Genomic DNA, 23,115 nt, shown 5'->3' on the forward strand with positions numbered 1-23,115 from the left:
GGGTAAATTTTTTGTAGCTGAAATCTATACAGGGTGGCTTTTAACAGAGTTGAATTCTTTACAAGGTGAATTGTAACATAGCCGAACACACTAAGAGTTAGTTGAGTGCTCTATTAGGGTGACTGCACTATTAAAGTACAGTAAGCCACCGATGTTTGACCACCATGAGATTGGATGCAAACCCCACAAATTAAATCTTACATACAAAATGTTAGACCTGCAGCTTTCTTCATCTGGCATATCTAAGAGGCCACAGTGTTTATTGTCATATTGCTATCATCAAATTGATATTAATGTTCTTACTGTATAAAAAGCAGCTTTTGCACTGTTTCTTGAAACATGTAAATTCTATAATACAGTATGTAGCATGCATTTAACTTTAATCTCAATGCAAACACAGAATTATGCAAACTGGTCAAGTTTTCTGTCAGCGGATCTCATTTGTGCAATAGTAGCTATTAATATTTTATTCAGTATGTATGTATGTATTATATGAGCTGGGTACCAGCTTTGTGTGTTGTGAAAAATGTTGTGATGTATTCATACCAGATTGGCATAGTCAAAGATTCCATTCACTACCAGTACACGAAAAACTTTGGAATTTTCAACTAGAGTAGGAATATAGCACATCGGTAAAAAGTACTCAAACAAGTTGGAGTAGTCCATGATATTAAATCATAGTAAAACAATAAGTTGAGTAGGGACGTAACACTTCTTATTGTTTTACTATGATTTAATAATATGGACTACTCCAACTTGTTTCAGTACTTTTATCAATGTGCTATGGTCTCTACTTTAGTTGAAAATTCCAATTTTCTCATATACTTGTTTGTTAACTTTTTTTGTAAATAATTTTATTATGATTGGTGAACCCACACATACCGCATCTGAAATGGTGCTGCGCCCCAGTTCCTTATTGTCTGTAAAGTGAAGTATCCATTGCGCTTCATTGTCTGCTATGTTCAACCCATTGCACAGTATTTTGAACCAAGAACTGTTTGTAAAGCACCTCTGCAATCCATGCATACCAAAAGAAAGAAATCATGCCGCATGCCCCAATTATATTAATTATCATCTGAAAAGTGAAGTATCCATTATGCTTCTCTGTCGGCTAAGTTCAACCGTTACACAGCAGTAGGAATCAAGAACTGTTCCAAAAGCATCTCTGCAATCAAAATGGCCACTATGAAAAATGCAGATGGTTTCTGTTATGAAGGGAAGCCATCACCTGCTACTGCCAATTCAACATTTTTTGCTGTCAGCAAAGATGAATAGGACACAAAGGAAAACACTGGTAAGTCCATGAAGAATGCATTGTACGTACTGCAGTATTCCATAAGGCACCTCTCAGGACGAAACAACATCGAACAGTGAAAAAAATCAAGCCCGTAGCCTTAGCCATTATCGAGTTATGCTTGTCTGAAGGTACTACTCAGTTACTCAGTCAGTCAGTCAGTAGAAAATGCTGTTGAATAATAAACATTTAAAATTCCGTAGCAACTTGTTGAAAGCATTTCAGGTCTATCTGAAAGCTTGTTTGGGCTTAGTTTTACCTAACCAACACTACCTCATCATCATCATCTGGGAAAATTGAGACTGGTTTTTGGGTGATGTTATTTTGTGGGCCACGTCTACTCCTTTGTGGTCCCTACTATACAGTAGTATTGATACATTTTCTGTACATCATAGTCCATTTTTGATTAGCAAGAAGATTTGTATTAATTGTTGATAGATTCTGTGCATATATTTTAGCCACTCAACATGTCGCCAGTACTTCCAGTGTATTTTGGCTTTGTCTTGTACACACATCAGATATTAAAGTATAATTCTCCAAGAGAAAAAATTTAATTTGCAAGAATAAAAGAATTGAAGCTTAATACCAAACAAAATGTAACAGATTATATGAATGTTTGTCACAATGTCACAATCAATGTGATCGATCAGGTGAGATGAAAAGGTATTGGATCATGTGACTACAATAGAATGTGATGTCGTTGTATTGTAATTTTGCAAATACAAATAAGTGAAATCCACACAAAAACAGCCAAGCTGTATAAAAGGGTGCGGCCTTCAAAAAGCCTGGATGAAAAGGTTGTGAAATTGTGAAATCAACGATGGCGGCCATGAAATAGCTGCAATGATGTGGATGATACTAAATTTTATTAATGCAGAAAGCCATTATTAAAATGTATTATCATCCACATCATTGCAAAATGGCTGACACCTTTGATTTCACAATTTCTCAACTTTTTCATCCGGAATTTTTGAAGGCTGCACCCTTTTTATACAGCTTGGCTGTTTTTGTGTGGATGTTCAGTACTACACATTAGTAGTATAACAGAAATAATAATTATTAAGTATCTAATGTACTTATATACGTCTAATAATACTTTACTTTCTTACATACTATTATACTTCTTGTTTATAACTAATCAATTTCACAGCTCCTCTTGGCAAACCTGAATTAAAGGAGCTGTTTCCTTTTGTTGTACCAAATTACACATCCAAGTGGAAACAATTAGGATCCTTGCTCGGTCTACCAATGGGAAAGCTTGACACCATTGAATATGAGAACCGTACTAGAGCTGATGATTGTTGTCTTGCAATGCTGAATGAATGGCTACAGTGCGACCCTACTGCCTCCTGGGATAAAATACGTAAAGCTGTCAGTTTACTTTCTGGTCACCATAACAGTCATACCAACTCAACAATTCCAACAATAAAAGCATTTTTGAAAAGGCATTATGCTGAAGGTGTGAGTACAGGGAAGACTAGTCCATCATACAAACCCAGCTTACAACCTAAACCTGGTTCATTACATCTTCCACCATCATTATTGTTATCCAAACTGCAAGTGAAGTTTACAAAGTTAGTATTCATGATTCATGAGAGCAATGAAATCACAAAATAAGATGCTGCATCTGTTGCCAATGTGTTTTACACTGGGAACATTACTATAGCTAATAAAGGAAGATATGGTCGAATTCTTTTACAAAAGGATGGGGATAGTGACTACTATCAGAGGTGTAGAAAATATACTGAAATAGGTGATGTACTTGCAAAACTTAGCTCTCATAAACCATTCCTATTGTTATTAGAGGGAGGTCCTGGAATGGGCAAAACAACTGTTTGTAGGGAAATAGCAAATCAATGGGGTAATGGCAAAATTGAATCTTATGATATGGTATTTTTAATATGCTTGCATCTGCCTAATGCCAAAAAAATTGTTTCATTTGAATTATTATTTGAGGCTGTTTGCCCTGGAAAGCAGACAAGGTTATCAATGGATATGTTAGATCACCTCAGTCACACTAGGGGTGAGAATGTTCTGGTTATAATTGACGGGTTTAATGAGCTTGATAAAACTTGTAGCTCATTTCTTCTTGATATCATTCATCGTAATCTGCTCCAGTTACAATTGTGTGACATGGTAATTTCGTCATGTTCTTCTGAGGCAGGTCAATTGCATCATTGTGTAAATTGTACTAGAGTGGAAATCCTGGGGTTTACAGATGACGCTAAGCATCAATACTTTAAGCAGCACGTTGCTAATGATGCTGAGAAGTTGCAAGAATGCATCGAATCAAAGTCTTTTATAAAATTGTTGTGTTATCATCCACTGTTTTTAACAAATTTGGTCAACAGTTTTAAAGCATCACAATTGCCAAGCTGTGAAACAGAGATCACTGACAGGTTAATTTGTCAAATGATTATCTGGTGTTTAAAAGTAAAGCCTTCCTGCCATAATTTGTCAATCAGTAGATTGTTTCAAGAGTTACCATCAGAGCATCAACTTCTTATACATGAGGTAAGCAAGTGTGCATATCTTGCACTCCAATCAGAAAGAACTTTGTTTACATTTGAGGAGCTCAATGAATCATTCCAAGGTAATTTTAAGATGAATGGACTAGGGTTTCTGAAATCATTTATTGCAACTGAAAGTGGTGAACATTTTAGTTTTATTCATCATTCATTGCAGGAGTTCTTAATCTCTTTCTACATTACAACATTATCCGACAATAAGAGAGAAAGGTTCAGGAAAGATAATATGTGGAGAAGCAAGTATTTGAATATATGGTTCCATTATTGCGGACTAGTTAAAGGTGATGACAATATTATCACTGCCTCGCTATCTGACAGTTGGTTTGGCAGTCTGTTTGGAGTGAAGGGTACTAGTGAAGTTCTACAAGATAAGATGAAGTGCCTGTACTTACTCCACTGCTACTTGCAGTCACCTGATAATTCATTATATCAACAGGTTAAAACAAAAGTTATTGTCGATGAAAATATTTTAGATATTTCTCATATCAACTTGACAACTGAAGGGCTTCAGTTAATAAGTTTGTTTCTGTCTAGGTATTCACATAAGAAATGGAAGTGTTTAAACTTCTCCAAATGCTGTATAGACAATAAATTGTTGACTTGTATATTAAGTTTGCTGCAAGATTTATTGCAAAGTACACTTAGCATCAGTGTTTTGGACTTTACAGAAAACAATGTTGATTTAAATAAGCATGTTTTCTTGAACATAATAAACGCACCCAATATCCAGCAACTTATTCTCTCTCACAACAAGATAAGAGATGAGGATGTCAGTAGTGTTATTCTGTCAATTACAGAGAAACAATTCCATAAACACACTGACATCTATTTAAGGAGCATCCAAAATCATAACACCCTCTTTATCTTTTACACAGCATCACTAAAGAATCAAGGTATATATTCTATTACACCTCTGGTGGAATTGTATCTTATAAGGTGTCACTTCACCAGTGAGGCAGTAGATGATCTTTGTAATGCTTTGAAGTTGCATTACACGCTTTCGCTACTTTGTCTTTATGACAATAAACTGCTAAGCACTGATGTAGTAAAAATAGCTGATAGTTTAAATGTTTCAATCAAAGTTACTGTTAGCTTTCTGCTATATGAAATATCCTTATCAGATAAGGATGCTGATCATTTATATCAAACCTTAGCTACTGCCTGCTGCAGCTCTCAACTAATGTTAGTAAGTACTAGCAAGTTACAAGCTCTAAGAGTAACCAGTTATCACATCATACTGGCCTTGAAATACATTAATTCTGTTGATCATATACAATTGAGACAATGTTACATCACACATGAAGTGATGCTAAAAATTGGTATTCTTTTAAGCAACTCATCTACCTCCTGCAACATGCTTGACTTGTGTGGTAACAGAGTGGATGACTCTCATTTAGAAATTTTTAGTAATTCATTAGATTTTGAAGTCTCAGTGAAATCAGTGTCTTTTTCAGAAAGCATATCTTCCCTTAAGCTTGCCGAGTTAATATGCTGTGTCCATCCATCATACGTTAAGATTTCTGGTTCGCTGACTGATGGTAACAACCAGTCAGTTGGTATGGTAGTAGCTGAGAACTTGTTCACTTCACAGAGACAGTCAATTGTGATGTTGACATGTGACAATGAGAAGGTTGGTATTTTTCACAAACTAGACCTCTACTCATCTTGTATAGTAGAGAACACTTCACAGTTGACTCAGTTGTTCATCAACAATTGTACTATCGATGGCGAAGTGTTAGCTAACTCACTGGATAATAGTGAATCAGTTGTGTTGTTACATTTATCCAATATGGAATGGGATGGAGAAGTGTTTTATACTTGTAAAAGCTTCATTAAGAATAAGAGGATTATGATATCTGTTGTCGAGAATATTCTACCAAAAATTGTGCAGCAAAATCTTCTCAGCACTTTCGATGCAAATGGTAGCCTATCTCGGATTGTATCTACTGACAATATATTCATAGCTCATAGTTGTAGTCATGAACTAGTAAGGTGGCATCTCACTCAAGAGGTATTATGTAAGCCACTAGAATTATTCTATGTGTGCAACTGTCCAATGACCACTGACCCTGAATGGTATAATGTAGTGGAACACTATTTCAATTCCAAACCATTAATTTATGAGATTATTTTGCACAATAATCGTAGTATCTCGAAAAGGTTAGAAAAGCTATTGGAGAACACCATTCAGTACACCAAAGTTAAAGATTTTTTTATTAGTGAGTGTGTGTTAAATTGTAACTGGTTAGTCAGTCTGTTGTCTTCAGTACCTAGTGTCACCATAGCAAGTAGTAAAATGGTCATTTCTGTTGGGGGAACTGGAAGACAATTTGCTTGGGTGGTTAATGAGATTTTGCCATCATTGCAGGTTATAAGAATGATCAATTCCAAATGCACAACTGATAGTTATGAAATACTGGTGAAGGCTCTCAGTAAGTGTACTAAACTTCAGGAATTTACTGTTAGTGGTGGAAGTATTGGTAATTTGCACTCATCAGCCATCTTGATTAGGGCTATATCACATCTACAAACTCTCAAATGTCTGCAACTTCATAACAATACTTTAACTAGTGAAGCTGTGAAAGAATTAATGATAGTCATTGCTAACAACTCTTCTCTTGAAACATTGACACTGAATAATCTTGGTTTAACTGCAGCAGATGTGATATTGATATGTCCATTGATTGGCAAATTGACTAATTTGAAAATCTTCAGCTTAACAGACAATATCATATCTGAAAAGGCTGCACATTCCTTAGCAGCTGCAATTAGTAATAAAAGTTCTCTTTGTGTACTATGCTTGGGAAAGACTAAATTTCAAAGCACTGGCACCATTGCTATTGCAAATGCCTTGACTACTGTAAGAACATTGAAAATGTTAATGTTGAGTGATAATCTGATAACAAATGCAGCATCACGCAACATAGCTGCTGCCATTTCCAGTAATGCAAGTTTGGAAAACTTGTACTTGGACAATACTTTTCTGGGAACAGATGGTGTCATAAACATGGCCAATGTATTATGCAATTCAGGTAGGTTAAAAGTACTACGTTTGAATAATAATAAATTAGACCATAAAGCAGCTAATCACATCCAAGAGATTATCAATTGTAATCCATATCTTGAAAGTATTCGCCTAGACAACAACTTGCTGTACACAGCAAACATGTTAAAGATGGGGCATGGTTTATCACATATAAAAGTTCTTGGAATAAGTTGTAATGGAATAACTGAACAGGGAGCAGGTCACTTAGCAGATATGGTCACTAGCAACTCTGAGTTGGAAAAGTTACAAATCAGTAATAATTTCTTAACAGCTAAAGGTTGCAATATTATCACTGACACACTAAAGAGCATCTCAACATTAAAGAGGCTTTATCTTGGTAATAACAATCTCACAAAACATGGAGCTGATGGCATGGCAGCAGTAATTACAAGTAATCCATTGCTAGAAGTCCTTGATGTAGAAGAGAATGAATTGCTCACAGCTGGAACTATTAAAATAGCCAATGCTTTGCAGAAAATACGTAACTTGAAAGAGCTGTGGTTGAGTAATAATTATATCACTGAAAAAGCAGCAAATCATATTGCAGCTGTTATTACCAGCAATACCAAATTGGAGAAATTGCAGTTAGATAATAATTTACTAAAAACGTCAGGAATTTGTAGTATTTGTAATGCTTTGAAAAAGAATTATTCCTTAAAGGCAATTCTCTTTGGTAATAATGATATAAACCAAGATGCAGCGGAGTGTATTGCTGAAGTTATTCATAATAATCCATTTATTGAGTGTGTTAAGCTGGGAAGTAATAACCTGAAAAATTGTGGTACAACTCATATAGCAAATGCCTTAAAGTGCTTATACCATTTAAAAGCATTAAGTTTGGAAAACAATAATATTGGATTTGAAGCTGCTGATGATATAGCAGCAGTAATTGCCAGTAATACTGATTTGGAGATTTTGTGGTTACAAGATAATGAATTAGGATCAAAAGGCACTCAAGCTATTTGTAATGCACTAGAGAAAGTCAATGCCTTGAAAGGATTGGCTATGGATAACAACAAAATTACTGAAGATGCAATTGATGAAATTGGAAATCAAATGATATCTAAAAAGTGTTCTTTGCTTGAAACGTTATCTATAAATGAAAGTAATCTTTCAACAGCAAGTATAATTAAGGTATCAAGCATTTTTAGACAACTACATTGGTTGAAAACAGTTACGTTTAATCTCCATCGTGGGAGTGATGAAGCTACTGATAACATTGCAGTGGTCATTTCCTGTAGTACTGAATTAGAAAGGTTAAACTTACGTAATGTCTTACAGTTTGAAAGACTTGCTGTTGCTATGAAGCATATAAACACTCTAAGATTTCTTCATTTGGAAAACAATAGCATCACCGGCACATCAACAGCTAGTGTAGCTGCAGCGATATCTAGCAATCCACTGCTTGAATGTGTGTATCTAGGTCATAACAAACTGCGGCTAGAAGGTGTATGCAAATTGATTGTTGCTTTCCAATGGTTGCAATATTTATGTGAATTAGGTTTGAACAATAATGAACTAAATGAAGAAGCTGCTGCCTATACTGCTGCAATCATTTCTGGTAAACTTACATTGAAAAAATTTTGGATAAATAATAACAAATTAAAATCACCTGGAATAAAGAAACTTTGTAACAGTTTAAAGCTGTTTTCAGGATTAACACTACTAAATTTTGAGAATAATGAAATTGATGAAAGTGCTGCTACTGATATAGCAGATGTAGTTGTCAACAACAAATTACTTCAGGTATCTTTATTTAGGAAATAACAAACTTAAAACTACTGGTATGGTAATGTTGACAATGGCACTAAAACAAACACAATATCTGAAGTATCTCAGTTTGAATGATAACCAAATAACTGTAGACGGTGCTGACAGTATAGCAGAAATTGTTGCAAACAATAAGGAATTGAAGAAAGTGTGGCTAACTAATAATTTATTAATGAAAAAAGGTATTGATGTAATTTCTTATGCTTTAAGAAATGTTTATAATCTGAGTACGCTTTATATCAGAAATATTAGCAACACCAGAATGCCACTACATATATTGGAAGGACATAACTTGTTACAAAAAGATTGATTTGGGGGACAGCAAATTAGGTAGTGAGGGCATTACTGGATCAATAAACATATTCAAACTGTTGAATTCACTTACAGTGTTGGCATTGAATCATAACAACATTGAAGGAGACGCTGCTAGCTACATCACTGAAATAATTTGTTGTAATCCTGGATTAGGATATTTGTATTTGCGTAATAATAAGCTACAAGGAACCGGAGTTAAGGAGTTTTGCAAGGGCATAAAGCAACATTCAAACTTTATACATCTATCCTTGGAAAGTAATAAAATTACTGAAGATGCTGCAGATGACTTAGCAGCAGTATTTTGTAACAATGAATTGCTGGAAATGGTTGCCTTAGGATTTAATAAACTGAAAACAGTTGGTATTAATAAAATATCAAATGCACTTAAAACGTTGCACCATTTGAAAACACTGACACTTAATGACAACCAAACCACAAAAGAAGCAGCTGACGGTATAGCTGAAGTTATTGTAAGCAACCAACAATTGGAAGTATTGTGTTTGGGTAACAGTGATTTAAAAGATAAGGGAATTCACTGTGTACTAAATGCACTTATGAAAGTTAATACTCTTACATGTCTTTGTTTAGAAAATAACTGCATCACTGAAAGAACGGCAAGTGATATTGCAAAATCATTTGTGAATAACCCTCTTCTAGAGAATATTGTAATAGCAAACAATAAACTAGGGAGCAAAGGTATTATTAAGATGAGCAATGCTTTGAAAACATTAAAAGTGTTAAAGATTCTGGTATTAAGCAGTACAAACATTGAAGGAGATGCTGCTAGTCACCTTGCTGAAATAGTTTGTTGCAATCCTGGAATAGAACAATTGTGGTTGAATAATAATAAACTTACAACTGTTGGAATTAAGAAACTTTGCGAAGGTATTAAGCTACATTCAAGTTTTAAACTTTTACGGTTAGACAGTAATGAAATTACTGAAGAAGCAGCTGATGACTTAGCATCAGTACTTAGAAACAATGAATTCCTTGAAACACTTGGCTTGGGTAATAACAAACTACAAACAGTTGGTATTAATAAAATATTTGCACTTAAATCATTGCACCACTTAAAGACACTGTCATTTAATGACAACCAGGTCACTAAGAAAGCGGCTGATGGTATAGCTGAAGTTATTGTAAACAGTCGTGAACTGGAAATACTGTTTTTAGATAACAATACTTTAAAGGACGGAATATGCAGCATAATGCATGCACTATTGCAAGTTAATACTCTAACATCACTTCGTTTAGATGGTAACAATATCACTAAAGAAGTAGTGAGTGATATTGCAAAAGTATTAGTGAATAACCCTCTGCTAAGTCATTTTTCAATTGGTAACAACAACCTGGGGAGTGAAGGTGTTATTAAAATTGCTAAAGCTTTGAAATTATTACAAGGACTTAAGTTTTTAGGATTAAATGATACCAACATTGAAAAATCGGCTGCTAGCCACCTTGCTGAAGTAGTGTGCTGCAATCCTGGATTAGAGCAATTATGGTTAAATGATAACAAGCTTAGAACTGCTGGAATTAAAGAATTTTGCCAAGGTATTAAACAACATTCAAGTTTAATACTTCTACAGTTAGGCAGTAATGAAATTACTGAAGAAGCAGCCGATGACTTAGCATCGGTGCTTAGAAATAATGAATTCCTTGAAACACTTTGCTTGGAAAACAACAAACTGCAAACAGCTGGTATTATTAAAATAACTGAGTCACTGAAGAGCCTGTTATATTTGAAACTTATTACCTTAAATGATAACCAGCTCAGTGAGCAAGCTGCTGCATCTCTAGTAGGTATCATTAGAGCTAATAGGAACTTAAAACGTATAGCATTACATAATAATCATTTTAAAGGTTCAGCAGCTATGACAATTGCCGAAGCATTGAAATACCATCCCTCTATTGGTGAATTAACAATTTTTAGTATGTATATACCTAGTTCAGAAGAAGATAATATCCAGCAAATAATTGAACATACAACTGATTTAAAACTACGGGGTGAAGCATTTTTAACACATGCCACTTATCAACAGTACTGTGGTGAAGAAGTGGACATAATAGGTTGGAAATATACGTTTCTTAGAGCTAGTGAACCTATGGCATGTGTAAACTTGGATTTTATAGTACATGCAACTCGTTTATTGCTCATAAAGTCAACAGACGTTCCATATTTAAGAATAGTAAAATGTCACTGCAACAATATTTTGGCTATATGGAAGAAAGATGAACACTTAAATGTACTGTTAGAAAAAAATGACTTATTTCAAAATGTTATTACAGTAGCAGTTAGGTGCTCCACTGATTCACAAATCACTAATTCAGATGTTGCAGCCATATCTTTTCTTGTCAGAAAAATTCGAAGGTTGGTAAGTTTAGATTTAGGCAATGTGATTGCAGTACCATTACCTAATCTAGATGGTTGGTCATTTCCCATCCAAGATATATGTCATAATCTTGATCTATTTCCTACACAAATTTTAGACATAGTTATGTCGCTGTCCATATATAACACAGTTACACATTTAAATTTTTCTGGAAATAGCATTGCACTTGATACAGCTCACATGTTAGCCAGTGTGCTGCCTAGATTTGCAAATATATCAACACTGGCATTGGAAAACTGTGATTTACAATTGGAGAATCTGCATGTACTCAGTAACCCTTTATCTAGTCTCAAATTGACTGTATTGAGTGTGGCAGGTAATAATATTACATCACCTGTTGGTGACATTATATCCCTTCTTACTGCAAGCAACAGTTTTCTAAAAGAATTGCTTTTACATGATAATTTTTTGACATCAACTAGGCATTGTATTTCTTTTAATACATTAGAAGAGTTGTGTATTGAGAAGAATGTGCTTTCAGATGTAATGAATGCTTTCCAAGTGTTATCAAACAGTAGAGTTCAGCCAAATCTTAAAAGAATTTATGTGTGTGACAGTAAAAGTAAAACAAAATCAATTATATTTTTATTATGTCCTAAACAAATGTTAAACAAGATAGTTCTACGTAAAGGAAGTTGTAAAGCATCAAAGAATATAAGGATACGAACTGGGTTAGATTTACTGGAGACTGTAGGTGAAATACTTTTAATGTATGAACAAGTTGGAGTATCATGGGAAAAAGACATTGCTTTAAAAGACACTGCTATTATGGAATATTGCAGCACACTACAAGATGCCAAAGAGCTTTACTGTCATAACTGCACAGATGAAACCTTAACTGAACTTGAAGTGGATTTCATGATTACAATCATTGACAATAATTTTAACCTTCAGAAACTCAATCTAAGCAATTATGATACAACAGTGAATACACCTTTTCCTAAAGATTCCTATGTTACTTCCAAACTAAATTTTTGGGTTGGTATTAGACCAATAAATTTATCAAAAGGATCATTCAAGAAACTTCTATTTATGTTGCATTGTAGAACAAGTCTAATGACCGTTTTAAATTTTTCTGGTAACATTGTCAATGAAGAAACAGCTTATTTGCTATCTATTGCAATAGCTAACTGCACTCTCCTAGAAGAGCTATTTCTTAAATGTTGCAGTCTACAAACAAGAAGTTTAGTAATGCTTGGTCATTCATTAGCACAAATCACTACCATAAAGATCTTGGACTTATCAAGTGATAATCTCACAGAGTGTGTAGCTCAATCTATAGCAGCCATCATTAATAATAACTTGATGCTTGACGAATTGCATCTTGATAACAATTTCTTGTATTCAGTAAGCAGTTTAACAAGCATTTGGATGGCATTGAAAAATTCACAATTATCATTGCTAGTTATTGATGCTATTATGATAAGCAACAGCACAATGTGTGAGGTGGCAAGTTTTGCTAACAATGTTTCTGTAATTAAACGTTTAATTCTTAAAAACCACAAATTAAAGATTACAGGAGAAATGCAACTTGGTAAATACATCAATAACAGCACACTGTCACTTATTAAACAGCAATCATATAATGACTATTTAGTACTCTATCCTCATTTTATAAAACAGAATGAAGCAATAAATATTTTACTTTGGAACAAAGACTATGGAGTAGATGCAAGTGGAATTTTTAACTTAATCTGTGCTGTCATGAATGTCAAACATTTAGAATTGTGCAACGAAACTTACAACTATTGCTCAGAAAAAAATCTGGTTGCAATAACAAAAGCAGTTACTAATTTTCTTAAATTAGAACAAATAGTTCTTAATTGCGTTACCTCTACTGCACTTCTAAAAATCTTCAAGTCTGTTAAAACGTTGAATTTTCTCAACACAATTAGTATATTTTTTTCTGAGATTAATGATGAGTTCACTGTTTGTCTATCAGAATTACTAACCAACAACAAAAATGTGCATACATTTTGCTTGTGCTATTGTTCACTTGGATCACCTGAAATAATAAAGTTAATGTCATCATTAACAGTCAAGCATGTGAAAATATTAAGATTACATAACAATTTTATCACTGATGAAGCTGCTGACAGTATTGCTGATGCAGTTCTAAGTAATAGCAGTTCCCTAGAGTATTTTGATATTACAGAAAACAAACTACAAGCTGGTGGATTGCTAAAAATTTTAACCAGTTTGAGGGAATGTAGCTCCCTTTTGGCTTTATCTTTCTATGGCGTCAGAATTACTACAGATGTGTTAGAAAAACTTTTAGTTGTCATTAATAAGAACCCAAAATTAGAAACACTTGATTTAGAAGACATTTTCTTAGGTACAGAAGGTGCAGTGGAAGTAGCAAAAATGTTGGAATCACACACGTGTTTAAAATTTCTAGATATATCTGAGAATCACATTAATGAAGCAGTAGCTGATTTCCTTGCTACTTTCATCATTAAAAACACTGCTTTGGAGACCCTGCACATTGGTAGAAACCACCTTGGATCCAATGGTATATCTGTAATAGCCAATGCTCTTATGACAGTGACTGGAATGAAAGAGTTAGAATTCATTGATACAGGCATTACATCCAATGCAGCAGCCAGTATTGCTAACTTTATAAAGAGCAATACTCGGTTAGAATCCCTGTATATTGGAGCAGGATGTTTTCCACAACAAAGTCACTGGAAATATCATTCATTGAGAAATCTATTTTACTTGAAAAACAGTTTGCTAAAATTGTTCGATCTTATACTGGCTTTAGTATAAGAAAGAAATACAACATTGAAAAAATTAACAATTTCTTAAGCACAAAGAAATTAAATCTACCCAGCTCTAACAAACTGCAAAAAGAAGGAGCAAAAGCAGTTTGTATGGCATTACAAAATATACAATCTCTTGAAAGACTGAGCTTAGAGAACAATGATTTAGATGATGACTCAGTGGATATTATTGCAGCAGTCTTTACTAGTAACACTTCAATGAATCAATTGTGGATCAGCAGTAACTTGTTTTCACCTATTGGATTATCAAAACTATTAAAGCCACTGCAAATGATATCAACACTTGAGGTACTGGATTTGGCAAATAGCAATTTGTCACCACAAGTGGCATTAGATATTGCAGCTGTGATATGTAGTAATAAACAAATAAGGCAATTGTGGTTGGAACACAGCAACCTAACTGACAATGGAACGATTATTATTCTCAATGTTCTGATGGCTAGCATGTATGTTGTAGTGGTTAGCTTGAGAGATAATAATATCACTGAACAATCAGCAAACTTGCTTTATAAAGCTTTAGCACAAAACATAAGCTTAGAACAGCTGTATCTTGGCAACAATAATTTAACTGATTACTAGTAGTAGTCAACTATAACAACTATTCCTTGGTGACAACAAGTTGTGCTCATCAGGAGCCATAAAAATAGTCACAGCTCTACAAGGCTCCCACACTATACAGGTACTGGGATTAAGCCATAATCATATCACATGTGAGGCAGCTGGTGAAATATCTACAGCAGTGTCCAGTATGTCATATTTGTCCACCTTGATGTTGGATGGTAATGAACTAGAAGTGGATGGAGTATGTACCATCATAGAAGGTGTACAGGAGCTGAACTGGTTGATGATATTGAGTGTGACTGATAATGTGAACAGTGAGGAGGAGGAAGAGTATGAGGTTCTGAAGACATGTTTTACTGATAGCACAAAGTTCAAGTTATACATGTAGATTTGCTAGTGATTTTCATAGCTTTTAGTTCAATAAACTTGTAATTGGAGTTTTTTTTAATGTGACAATTATGCTTTATTGCTACTTTGCTTATATTATTGCCCCTTTGATCATTTTGCTATGCATTTGACATAATTATAATTTTGTTACAATTACTAATTATTTGATACATAATTTTGTGTGACTCATGATGTAATATTCCCTTTGATCTTTTACCAGAATTTTTACAAGATCAAAGGGGAATTACATAATAGCAATTCCCCTTTGATCTTTGTAGTAGGACATTTTTGTGGCACATAATATTATCCTTTTATTTTTATATTATACAATTATTTGTTATGTTTTATTATAATAACAATTCCCCTTTTGATCTTTATACTACAAAATATTTTATGCACAATTCTTGTGTGACACATTTAGTTTTAAACAATAATCATTACAAATGCTGCTGTTATACCTTGTAAGATTGATTATTAGTAAAGTACTGTAGTGGTATAACTTGCAACAAGAGAAGTATTATTACGAGTGCTCACAAAGGGATGGCAAGGTCACTGGTGGGAAAGAGAGATTTCAAAATGGAGGCAAGCCATGATTAAAGTCCAGAAACGAGATTACAGGGCTGTGTGGCAAAATCACAGAAAAAAGTAGGCCAGAAACTGCCATTCGTAATAAATACTTAGGTTTAAAGGAAGAAAATCCATCCCTCCAGGAGTCCTGGAGGAGACTGAGCGTGGTGCTCGACTAGACATTGGGTGGCCTGCAGTTCGAATCCTGGGGTAGGAGGGATTTTATTTCCTTTCTTTGGCCCTTTTCTGTTTCACCTTATTGTTAGCTAGGTTAAGTAATCATTTAAAGTCTCCAGTTCTTGTTAGGTTAAGTAATCCAAAGGCTGCAGCACATGTTGCTGTCAGACCTTCAGTGCTGGTCACTGTAAAGTACTAATATTAATAATAATAATAATAAATTCGAGCTCTCCACACAACCCAGAAAAGACGTCTGTTAAAACCAGCCTTGAGTAGTTTGAGTAGCTGAGGGTCAAAACTAGTAGTACGATAGTGTAGCTATCCACTGGTGGTGTTAGTTTGATTTTTCCTGATGTGTGATTTTGGATCGGGTTTGTAAAATCTGGTCACATATTTACATTCATCGATCTCTCAGGGAATGATTTTTAGGACTTTGAGGCTAAAAGGTTTAGATCATCCATTAGAGCAGTCTGATATATATATATACAAGGTGTAACGGCTAAGGAACTGAAATAATTTATGTAGTACTGGCATGCAGTATAAGTTTACTACCAAAATATTATGTTGCCAAAACTGGCATAGGCAGGTTTATCAAAACCTGCCAAAATTATCTATTGAACATACCTGATCATTAATACTGTATATAGGTTCATATCTGGTCTTATTAATTTTATAATTAGACATAGAGATGAGCCCATTTTGCTTTACTCCCACTAATTGTTCTTTTCAGATTTTCTATAATTATGGTCAATATTATGATACTTAAATTCTTTCTATTTTGCTCAGAATCAAGTAATCAATGTTGATCTCAAGCTCAATAATTATGCAACTGTTTGTATTAGTAATAGCATGGGCAACAGTGAAAATAATTTGAGATAAATATGAGTAATGCATTAAAAAAGTAATGGGTAAAACTTCATGGGGTGATGCCAAGGGAAAGGAAAATTTCCAATTTGAATGCAACAAGAGTGCCTTAGAGTGGTATTTTTCCCAAATGTCACTGCTATTCATGCTATTCCAAGTTAGTACCATGTTTGTTGCCAAGCAATAGTTGTTGGATCTGTTTGCTATGGTTTAAATGGAGAATCAAATCAGAATAGCCCATAGCAACCAGCTAGGCATTAAGCCCTTGACTGTATATGAAAAGAGCGAGCAACATACAAGCTGTAAGGCTTTAAAAATATCTCATACATTAACATGGACAATTCAGGTAAATAAACAATGAGTGCTCTATTGTATTCACTGACTGCTCTATTACTAACTATAACATTAGGGAATATCGATCTATTTTATGGATTTATGATCCATATTTTGCCTAATAAGCTAGCATTAGCTGGCATAGCACTCCAGCTTATTATGCTGGCATATTTGACACAGGCCTAGTCAACAGGGAACCACCTGGATGTGTCACCAATAACAACAACTCTCTGATGTCGGCCACATAAAAAGCTACTGATTCAATGTAAACAGTCATTTGTTGTACCATATCCCTTTAGTTTGATTAACAACCTTTGGTGGGGAACATGCAAACAACACTGTCAAAGGATTTTTTTAATATCAAAGAATACTACTTCATTGCTATGGCCAAGGTCTGTAGATGTTGTCCAGTGTTCAAATGTTTCGAGCAAGTTAGTGAAACAAAATTTTTAGTAAGTGAAGCCATGTTGTTGAGTTGAGAAAACATTCTTATCTGACAAGAAGGTAATCATTTAGACAAATAATTGATTCATAATGTGATGATGATGTCTTTCAAGGAAGCATTTGTCAAGTCCTTTTCTTGAAGATTCCCACAATGTGAACCATAGCGTCAAATGAAATTATATATAGCACATAAATAATGATTGTCTAAAGTCAGTATAATATACATTATGAGATTAATACAAACTATGATTTTGTGAGTCTAAATCATGTTACTCTGTACATGTAAGTTACAATATAAAATATAGCTACAGTTTATAGCTTTGCAAAGCGGTCTTTCACTATTAGGCTTGTGGGTTTGTAATGTTTGGTAAGTCACAGGAGTATCCAAAATTACTAGACCGTGTGAACATGTCAGCGTTGGTACTGAGAGGGAAAAATGGAACCATAAAATCGTCAGGCTGATGTCCAGTGGTGGTAACTGTCATTGGTATATCATTAGGATACTCTGCATCAGGGTGTAGCTCTAGCCACTTATCAAACATGCAATCTACCATGGCATGGTGAAGAATGAAAAGAGGATCATTTGGTGATGATGATACAAACCACAAGTTGAAATATCTATGCCAAGTTGTAAATGCAGGACCAGCATGAGCATAATCCAAGCGATTTTCTAAATCTAAAATGGAACAATGTCATTGACACACATATAATTATGTATACAGTTAATTATTGTGATGAGATTTTGGAATACAGTGTATCAGTTGTAATGTTGCAACTCAAATACATACTGTATTTATGACCAAAACAAGGCAGTTAATGCTTCTAACCAGCTTAAATCACAATGTTTATAATTAAGAGTCAGTACTTGAATTACTATAAATTGTATGAAATATCCTTGAAGGCAGCGTAGTAAATTGTAAGCTTCTAATTGTTTCATGCATGACATTTAAACAGATTTTCCAAAATCCGGTCACAGTTACTATTAGCATTAATTTTGTGCTTTGTGCAGCATATATTTTGAATACTACAGTATCTAGGTATTCCAGATATTTTAGCCAATCAAATGTGCAAAAAAATTAATGTTTACCACTAAACATGTGATATGTGCTGATACTATTGGCTAGTTTGCTGTAGTATAATATTAAAACATGTTATGGGAGATTTAATTTTGTACAGTACAACTTTTAAAAAATTCGTTAGGCTTGCACTGGTTATCCCAGCACAATTTCAAGCATAAGGCTAGTAAAAGCATCAAGCATTATGCCAGCATAATAGGACAATAATTTCAAATGTGCAATGTGCACACCAAAAATACAGTAGTTAAAACATGAAAAAATTTGTTGTATTTCATATCAAGAAAAATATGTAATGTTAATATTTTCTCTCTTTCTTGGTTACTTTGCGGTAATAAGATCGAATAGCAGTCACTCACTTCAATACAGCACAGGGGCGGTGGAGCAGGCCAGCTGTAAGTTGAAGACCAAAAAAAAAAAAAAAAAAAGGTCACAGCCTGCTGACAATAGCTGCTCTCCACCAATTACATCTCCTTATTTATAACTACACATACGTAGCTAAGGAATTTGCTACACTGCTTCTCTGAATACTGTGACTGCTCTATTAGAGTATCCAGATCCTGACTGTTCTATTAGAGTATCTCGATCTTTTCTTGCAAACAGTGTCCCAAAAAGTGGGGGGGGGGGGGCATGGCCCCCCCCCCCCGTCTCCACCGCCTATGATACAGCAGTTAGGGAGGGATAATGTACTCTAATGAAACAGTCAGTTCTCGAGTATAATCTTGATTTTGAAAGCATAATTTTGAGCACAGTATGGTAGGCTAATTTCAAAGTAAAATTGGCTCAAGCCTAAACATCGTACACACTGTATATCTGACTGGATTTGCGAAAAGGTACCTTTTTTCACACATTTGACATACCAACAAACAAAATGGTGTAACAGTTGACTCCTCACACTGATTAACTTCACTTAGCATCAAAATGCAGCCAGATATTGTAGCTACAATCATGGACAATTATATGCCACAATCAAAACTAGGGACCCGCCGATTATGCTCATAATTTTACCTATTATGCTATGCTGCACTGCTCAAAAACTTACCTATTATGCTTAAATATATGCTCAATACTTACCCATTATGCTCAAATTATGCCCAATTATTTATGCTTCAGTTCCCATGCTCTAGTAATAATTTCCAATTTATGGATAAACAATAAGTGGCTGAAGCACAAACTTACTTGTCAAAATGTATATCACAGAAAAGATCGATATACTCTAATAAAACAGTCAGTTATATGATTGTTCTATTAGAGTTACTGACTGTTCTATTAGAGTATATCGATCTTTTTGTGATAGCTATTTTGATAAGCAAGAATTCATACTATTACACAAATATTCTACCTATTATGCTAGCATTATGCTCAATGCTTTCAGACACCTATTATGCTCATAATTATGCAAGCATAATCGGCGGGTCCCTAATCAAAACGTTATGAAGCTGTAAAGTTTAAAAAATGGGTCAAATTTTGTGTGTGAAAAAAGGTACCTTTTCGCAAATCCGGTCACATATCATCACTGAATACAGATGCAATAGATGCAGAGAAGATACTTACCCATTGTATTAGAGTCTTTTGCAGCATAGTGGTGCATCCATACATAGAAATTATACAGTGATATGTTTGTCATGGAGAGATTTGTAGTTCCTGGAGCTGCCTCTTCTAATACAACCATGTACCCCGAGTCAAATGAACGTGACTGAACAATAGTATCAATGAAGTCAGCCCAGTCACTGTCAGTGTAGTTAGCAATGGGTCGTCGGGGAAGAACATGAGACTGAGAGCAATCGGGTCCATAGTGACCAAACTTACACCGATTACAGCCATATCCTGAGTAATTTCCATTACACTTACAGATCTATGGTTCAACAGAAGATGAAATATTATAAGGCTATTTTATACTTAAATCCTATGGTTGTGCTGTTGTTAACTTCCAGCTATGCATTTTATACGCATTACATCAATTGACAGCGATCAATTATAGTAGAATCATAGATCTAATTAGAACATTAATTAGTACTAACCCTGGTGAAGTAGTGAGGCCAATTGTGACGGGCATCAACACTACTTCTGTCATATCCAGGCAAGTTCAACTCAGTACACTGTCCCTTACTGGCATCCTGTCCACACACACCATCACTTGTAGCCGGACAACACGCCAGGTTTTCTAGACTTGTAACATCACTGCATGCTATTGGTATTTGACCAAAAACCTCCTGCCCCACCAGACATAAGAAGACAATGGCCATGAAAGAAACTTGAACACCTTGCATTTTAGCTACAGTATACAAAAACAAGATATTATACAGGGTAGCTACATTCCATACATAATAGATTAGGTTGATAGCTACCACCCTTGAAACTTCACACACACTATAGCTAACTATACCTTAGCCTCTGAGTCTCTATAGTTTAGTGCATATAATTAGTCTGTATCTTGTCTATATAATTGTACCTATACAGTAAACTTAGTCAAAATGGCTAGCTATACAGTAATATATGCCTAACTGTATCTAGCTATATAGCTAATGGTCATCTTTTTAATCTTAGTAGGATGCACAGTCATATAACAGGCACTGAGAAAGAGAAGTTTAACTACGTATCTAAGACTGCACAACTAAATGTACGTTATTGTCTACACATTTGTGACAACATAATTATATATAGTAATACCCCTCATTCTCCAAGGGCCAATGGCTGTATAATATTTGCAGCCTTTATTACCCAAAGGATGAATTATGATATAATAACTGTCAATTTTTGCAGCAGCTACGTTCTGCAATCTGAAAAATCAACTTTTACAAATTGATCTCCCTACCATTGTGGAATGTTCATTGTAGTGCCTGCCCCATTGCTAGGTCAGGTCCACTAGAGGCACAACTGTGACCGGGCCTGCAAAAACAGGGCATGTGGGCATAAACTACACTCCATCACACAACAGGTCATATCTCATGCATTCTGTAACTTTTAGTATAAAGTCAATTAAATGTTTAATGCAGAATAAAAATTGCATGACCATAGCAGTGGTATAAAAAGTTATGGGCGATGAAAGTTGGAAAAAATAAGCAAATTTAATGTGTTCACATTCCTGTTTTCGCAGGCCCAGTCACAATTGTTGTCTTCACAGCAGGGCCGCCCAGAGAAAGTAAGGGGCCCGGGGTAAAGAGTTAAAGTGGGGCCCCAGGAGCAAGGAGGTTTCTATTCTGAATCACAACTTCACCCAAGTTGTAAGTTGAAGAACAAAAAAAAAAATAACGTCATTACATGCTGACAATGGCAATTGCTACCACTCAACTACCATATCTCCTTATTTATAAGCTTGCTACACTGCTCCTTCTGAAGAATAATGTGACTGCTCTATTAGAGTATCTAGATCTGACTGCTCTATTAGAGTATATCGATCTTTTAAACAGGTATTCAAGGGGCCCTTCATGGGGCCTCCTGGGGTCCCTTTCAGGCTGGGTCCAGGTGGGAAATGCACCAGTTGGACACCCCCTGTGGGCGGCCATGAGAAATATCGATTTTCAGTAGTAGTCTGTCTCATAAGATGCAAAATTTATTTTCAAAATTTCAAGCTCCACACAAGGGACTGGAAGAAACATGCTACTTAGCCAGATCATATCCAGAGTTGCTGTAGTTAAAAGTACGCACAGTAATGATTTGCTGGGTGCCCTGCGCAGGGTTGCTTTCTTCGAAAAACAGACAAATAAATACGAATAGAGCGTTTTCATTTCCATGGTAACGAATGATGACGTATAGGGCACACCCACGGTCGCCATATTGTTGAACCGGAACTGGATCGTGATTAAGGATATGGCGGCTGATGAATTGCCATTAAGTGACTATGCTCGGGAGTTGTCTATCAGTAATAAGAGGAGGTACCTCGAGGAACTATCTGGAATTCAAGACCCGTATTTGATTCTACTCTCTGAATTGATGAAAGGCGTTTTTCCACCTGTCACGAACACAGATATCTTCAACTACTTGGTCCTGGGACTCAGCTTTTGTACTTCACAATGGTTTAAAGCTCATAAAAGTCTTGATGCGTACAAATACTTATTCGTGAACTACCTGGGTTCAAAACGATTTGACAAAAAGTTTGCTGCAGTAGCAAAGGTAAATTTTAGCTACACATGCAATCACTTCACTTATATGTACTATAGTTGAGACACTCCCAGCGTGCTAATGATCCACCAGTGAACACTTGGGTGACATGTGAGCATGATGGCACAGTTGAGGCACGTCACTGCACCTGCATGGCAGGCTTTGGTGAAGTTTGTTCCCATGTTGCAGCTATTTTATTTTATCTTGAATCGGCATCACGGGTTTCCACAACTTGTACACAGATAGGTTGTGTGTGGAAGGAGCTGCGCTTAGTGGAAACGATACCTTATACTCGAATAATGGACATAACATTTACGAAGCCTAAAGGTTCTATTAGCTGCAACAGGAAAAGGGGAGCACATTTATACAATGACTCATTGCCTGATTCGACGAATTTGTTATCCAGAGATAAATAATTTCTCCTCTAAGGCTACTAAGTGGGGGTGTGAACACGAGACTTCAGCAAGGTCAGCACATGAAAG

General features: G+C 35.2%; 3 protein-coding genes across 4 annotated transcripts in view; 2 read left to right on the forward strand and 1 right to left on the reverse strand.

Moving 5' to 3' along the window:
• LOC136247578 (uncharacterized) overlaps positions 1-14,693 on the forward strand; it is a 41,075-nt gene extending 26,382 nt beyond the window's left edge. The window contains exons 1-2 of one of the 2 annotated variants that reach the window (XM_066039339.1): positions 8,455-12,877; positions 13,679-14,693. In XM_066039339.1, coding sequence (XP_065895411.1) covers positions 9,277-12,877; positions 13,679-14,112 — 4,035 coding nt within the window. In that variant the 5' untranslated portion in view covers positions 8,455-9,276 and the 3' untranslated portion in view covers positions 14,113-14,693. Of the gene's footprint in view, positions 1-8,454; positions 12,878-13,678 lie in introns of those variants that run through there. The other variant, XR_010697655.1, reaches the window with a different exon arrangement.
• Positions 14,217-15,075, forward strand: LOC136248206 (uncharacterized). Its single transcript, XM_066040017.1, has 2 exons — positions 14,217-14,585; positions 14,806-15,075. The coding sequence occupies exons 1-2, from the start codon at positions 14,217-14,219 to the stop codon at positions 15,073-15,075; spliced, it is 639 nt and encodes a 212-aa protein (XP_065896089.1).
• A 2,592-nt stretch (positions 15,076-17,667) lies between these two features.
• Positions 17,668-20,778, reverse strand: LOC136248207 (tyrosinase-like). The gene is made up of 3 exons (XM_066040018.1): positions 20,554-20,778; positions 20,087-20,387; positions 17,668-18,135 (listed from the first exon to the last, which is right to left on the reverse strand). Exons 1-3 carry the CDS (start codon positions 20,776-20,778, stop codon positions 17,801-17,803), a joined length of 861 nt encoding a protein of 286 aa, XP_065896090.1. The 3' UTR covers positions 17,668-17,800.
• Between the last annotated feature and the right edge of the window lie 2,337 nt (positions 20,779-23,115).

Source organism: Dysidea avara, chromosome 2, assembly GCF_963678975.1.
Source record: "Dysidea avara chromosome 2, odDysAvar1.4, whole genome shotgun sequence".
Taxonomy (NCBI): Eukaryota; Metazoa; Porifera; class Demospongiae; order Dictyoceratida; family Dysideidae; genus Dysidea; species Dysidea avara.

Excerpts from the sequence above, each read along its gene's own strand:
- LOC136248206 (XM_066040017.1), top strand. The coding sequence starts at position 14,217 with ATGGCATTACAAAATATACAATCTCTTGAAAGACTGAGCTTAGAGAAC. Across the intron at positions 14,586-14,805 it reads CTAGCATGTATGTTGTAGTG|GTACTGGGATTAAGCCATAA; the intron begins GTTAGCTTGAGA and ends CACACTATACAG.
- LOC136248207 (XM_066040018.1), bottom strand. The coding sequence starts at position 20,778 with ATGGCCATTGTCTTCTTATGTCTGGTGGGGCAGGAGGTTTTTGGTCAA. Across the intron at positions 20,388-20,553 it reads GGCCTCACTACTTCACCAGG|ATCTGTAAGTGTAATGGAAA; the intron begins GTTAGTACTAAT and ends GTTGAACCATAG. Across the intron at positions 18,136-20,086 it reads AAAAGACTCTAATACAATGG|ATTTAGAAAATCGCTTGGAT; the intron begins GTAAGTATCTTC and ends GTTCCATTTTAG.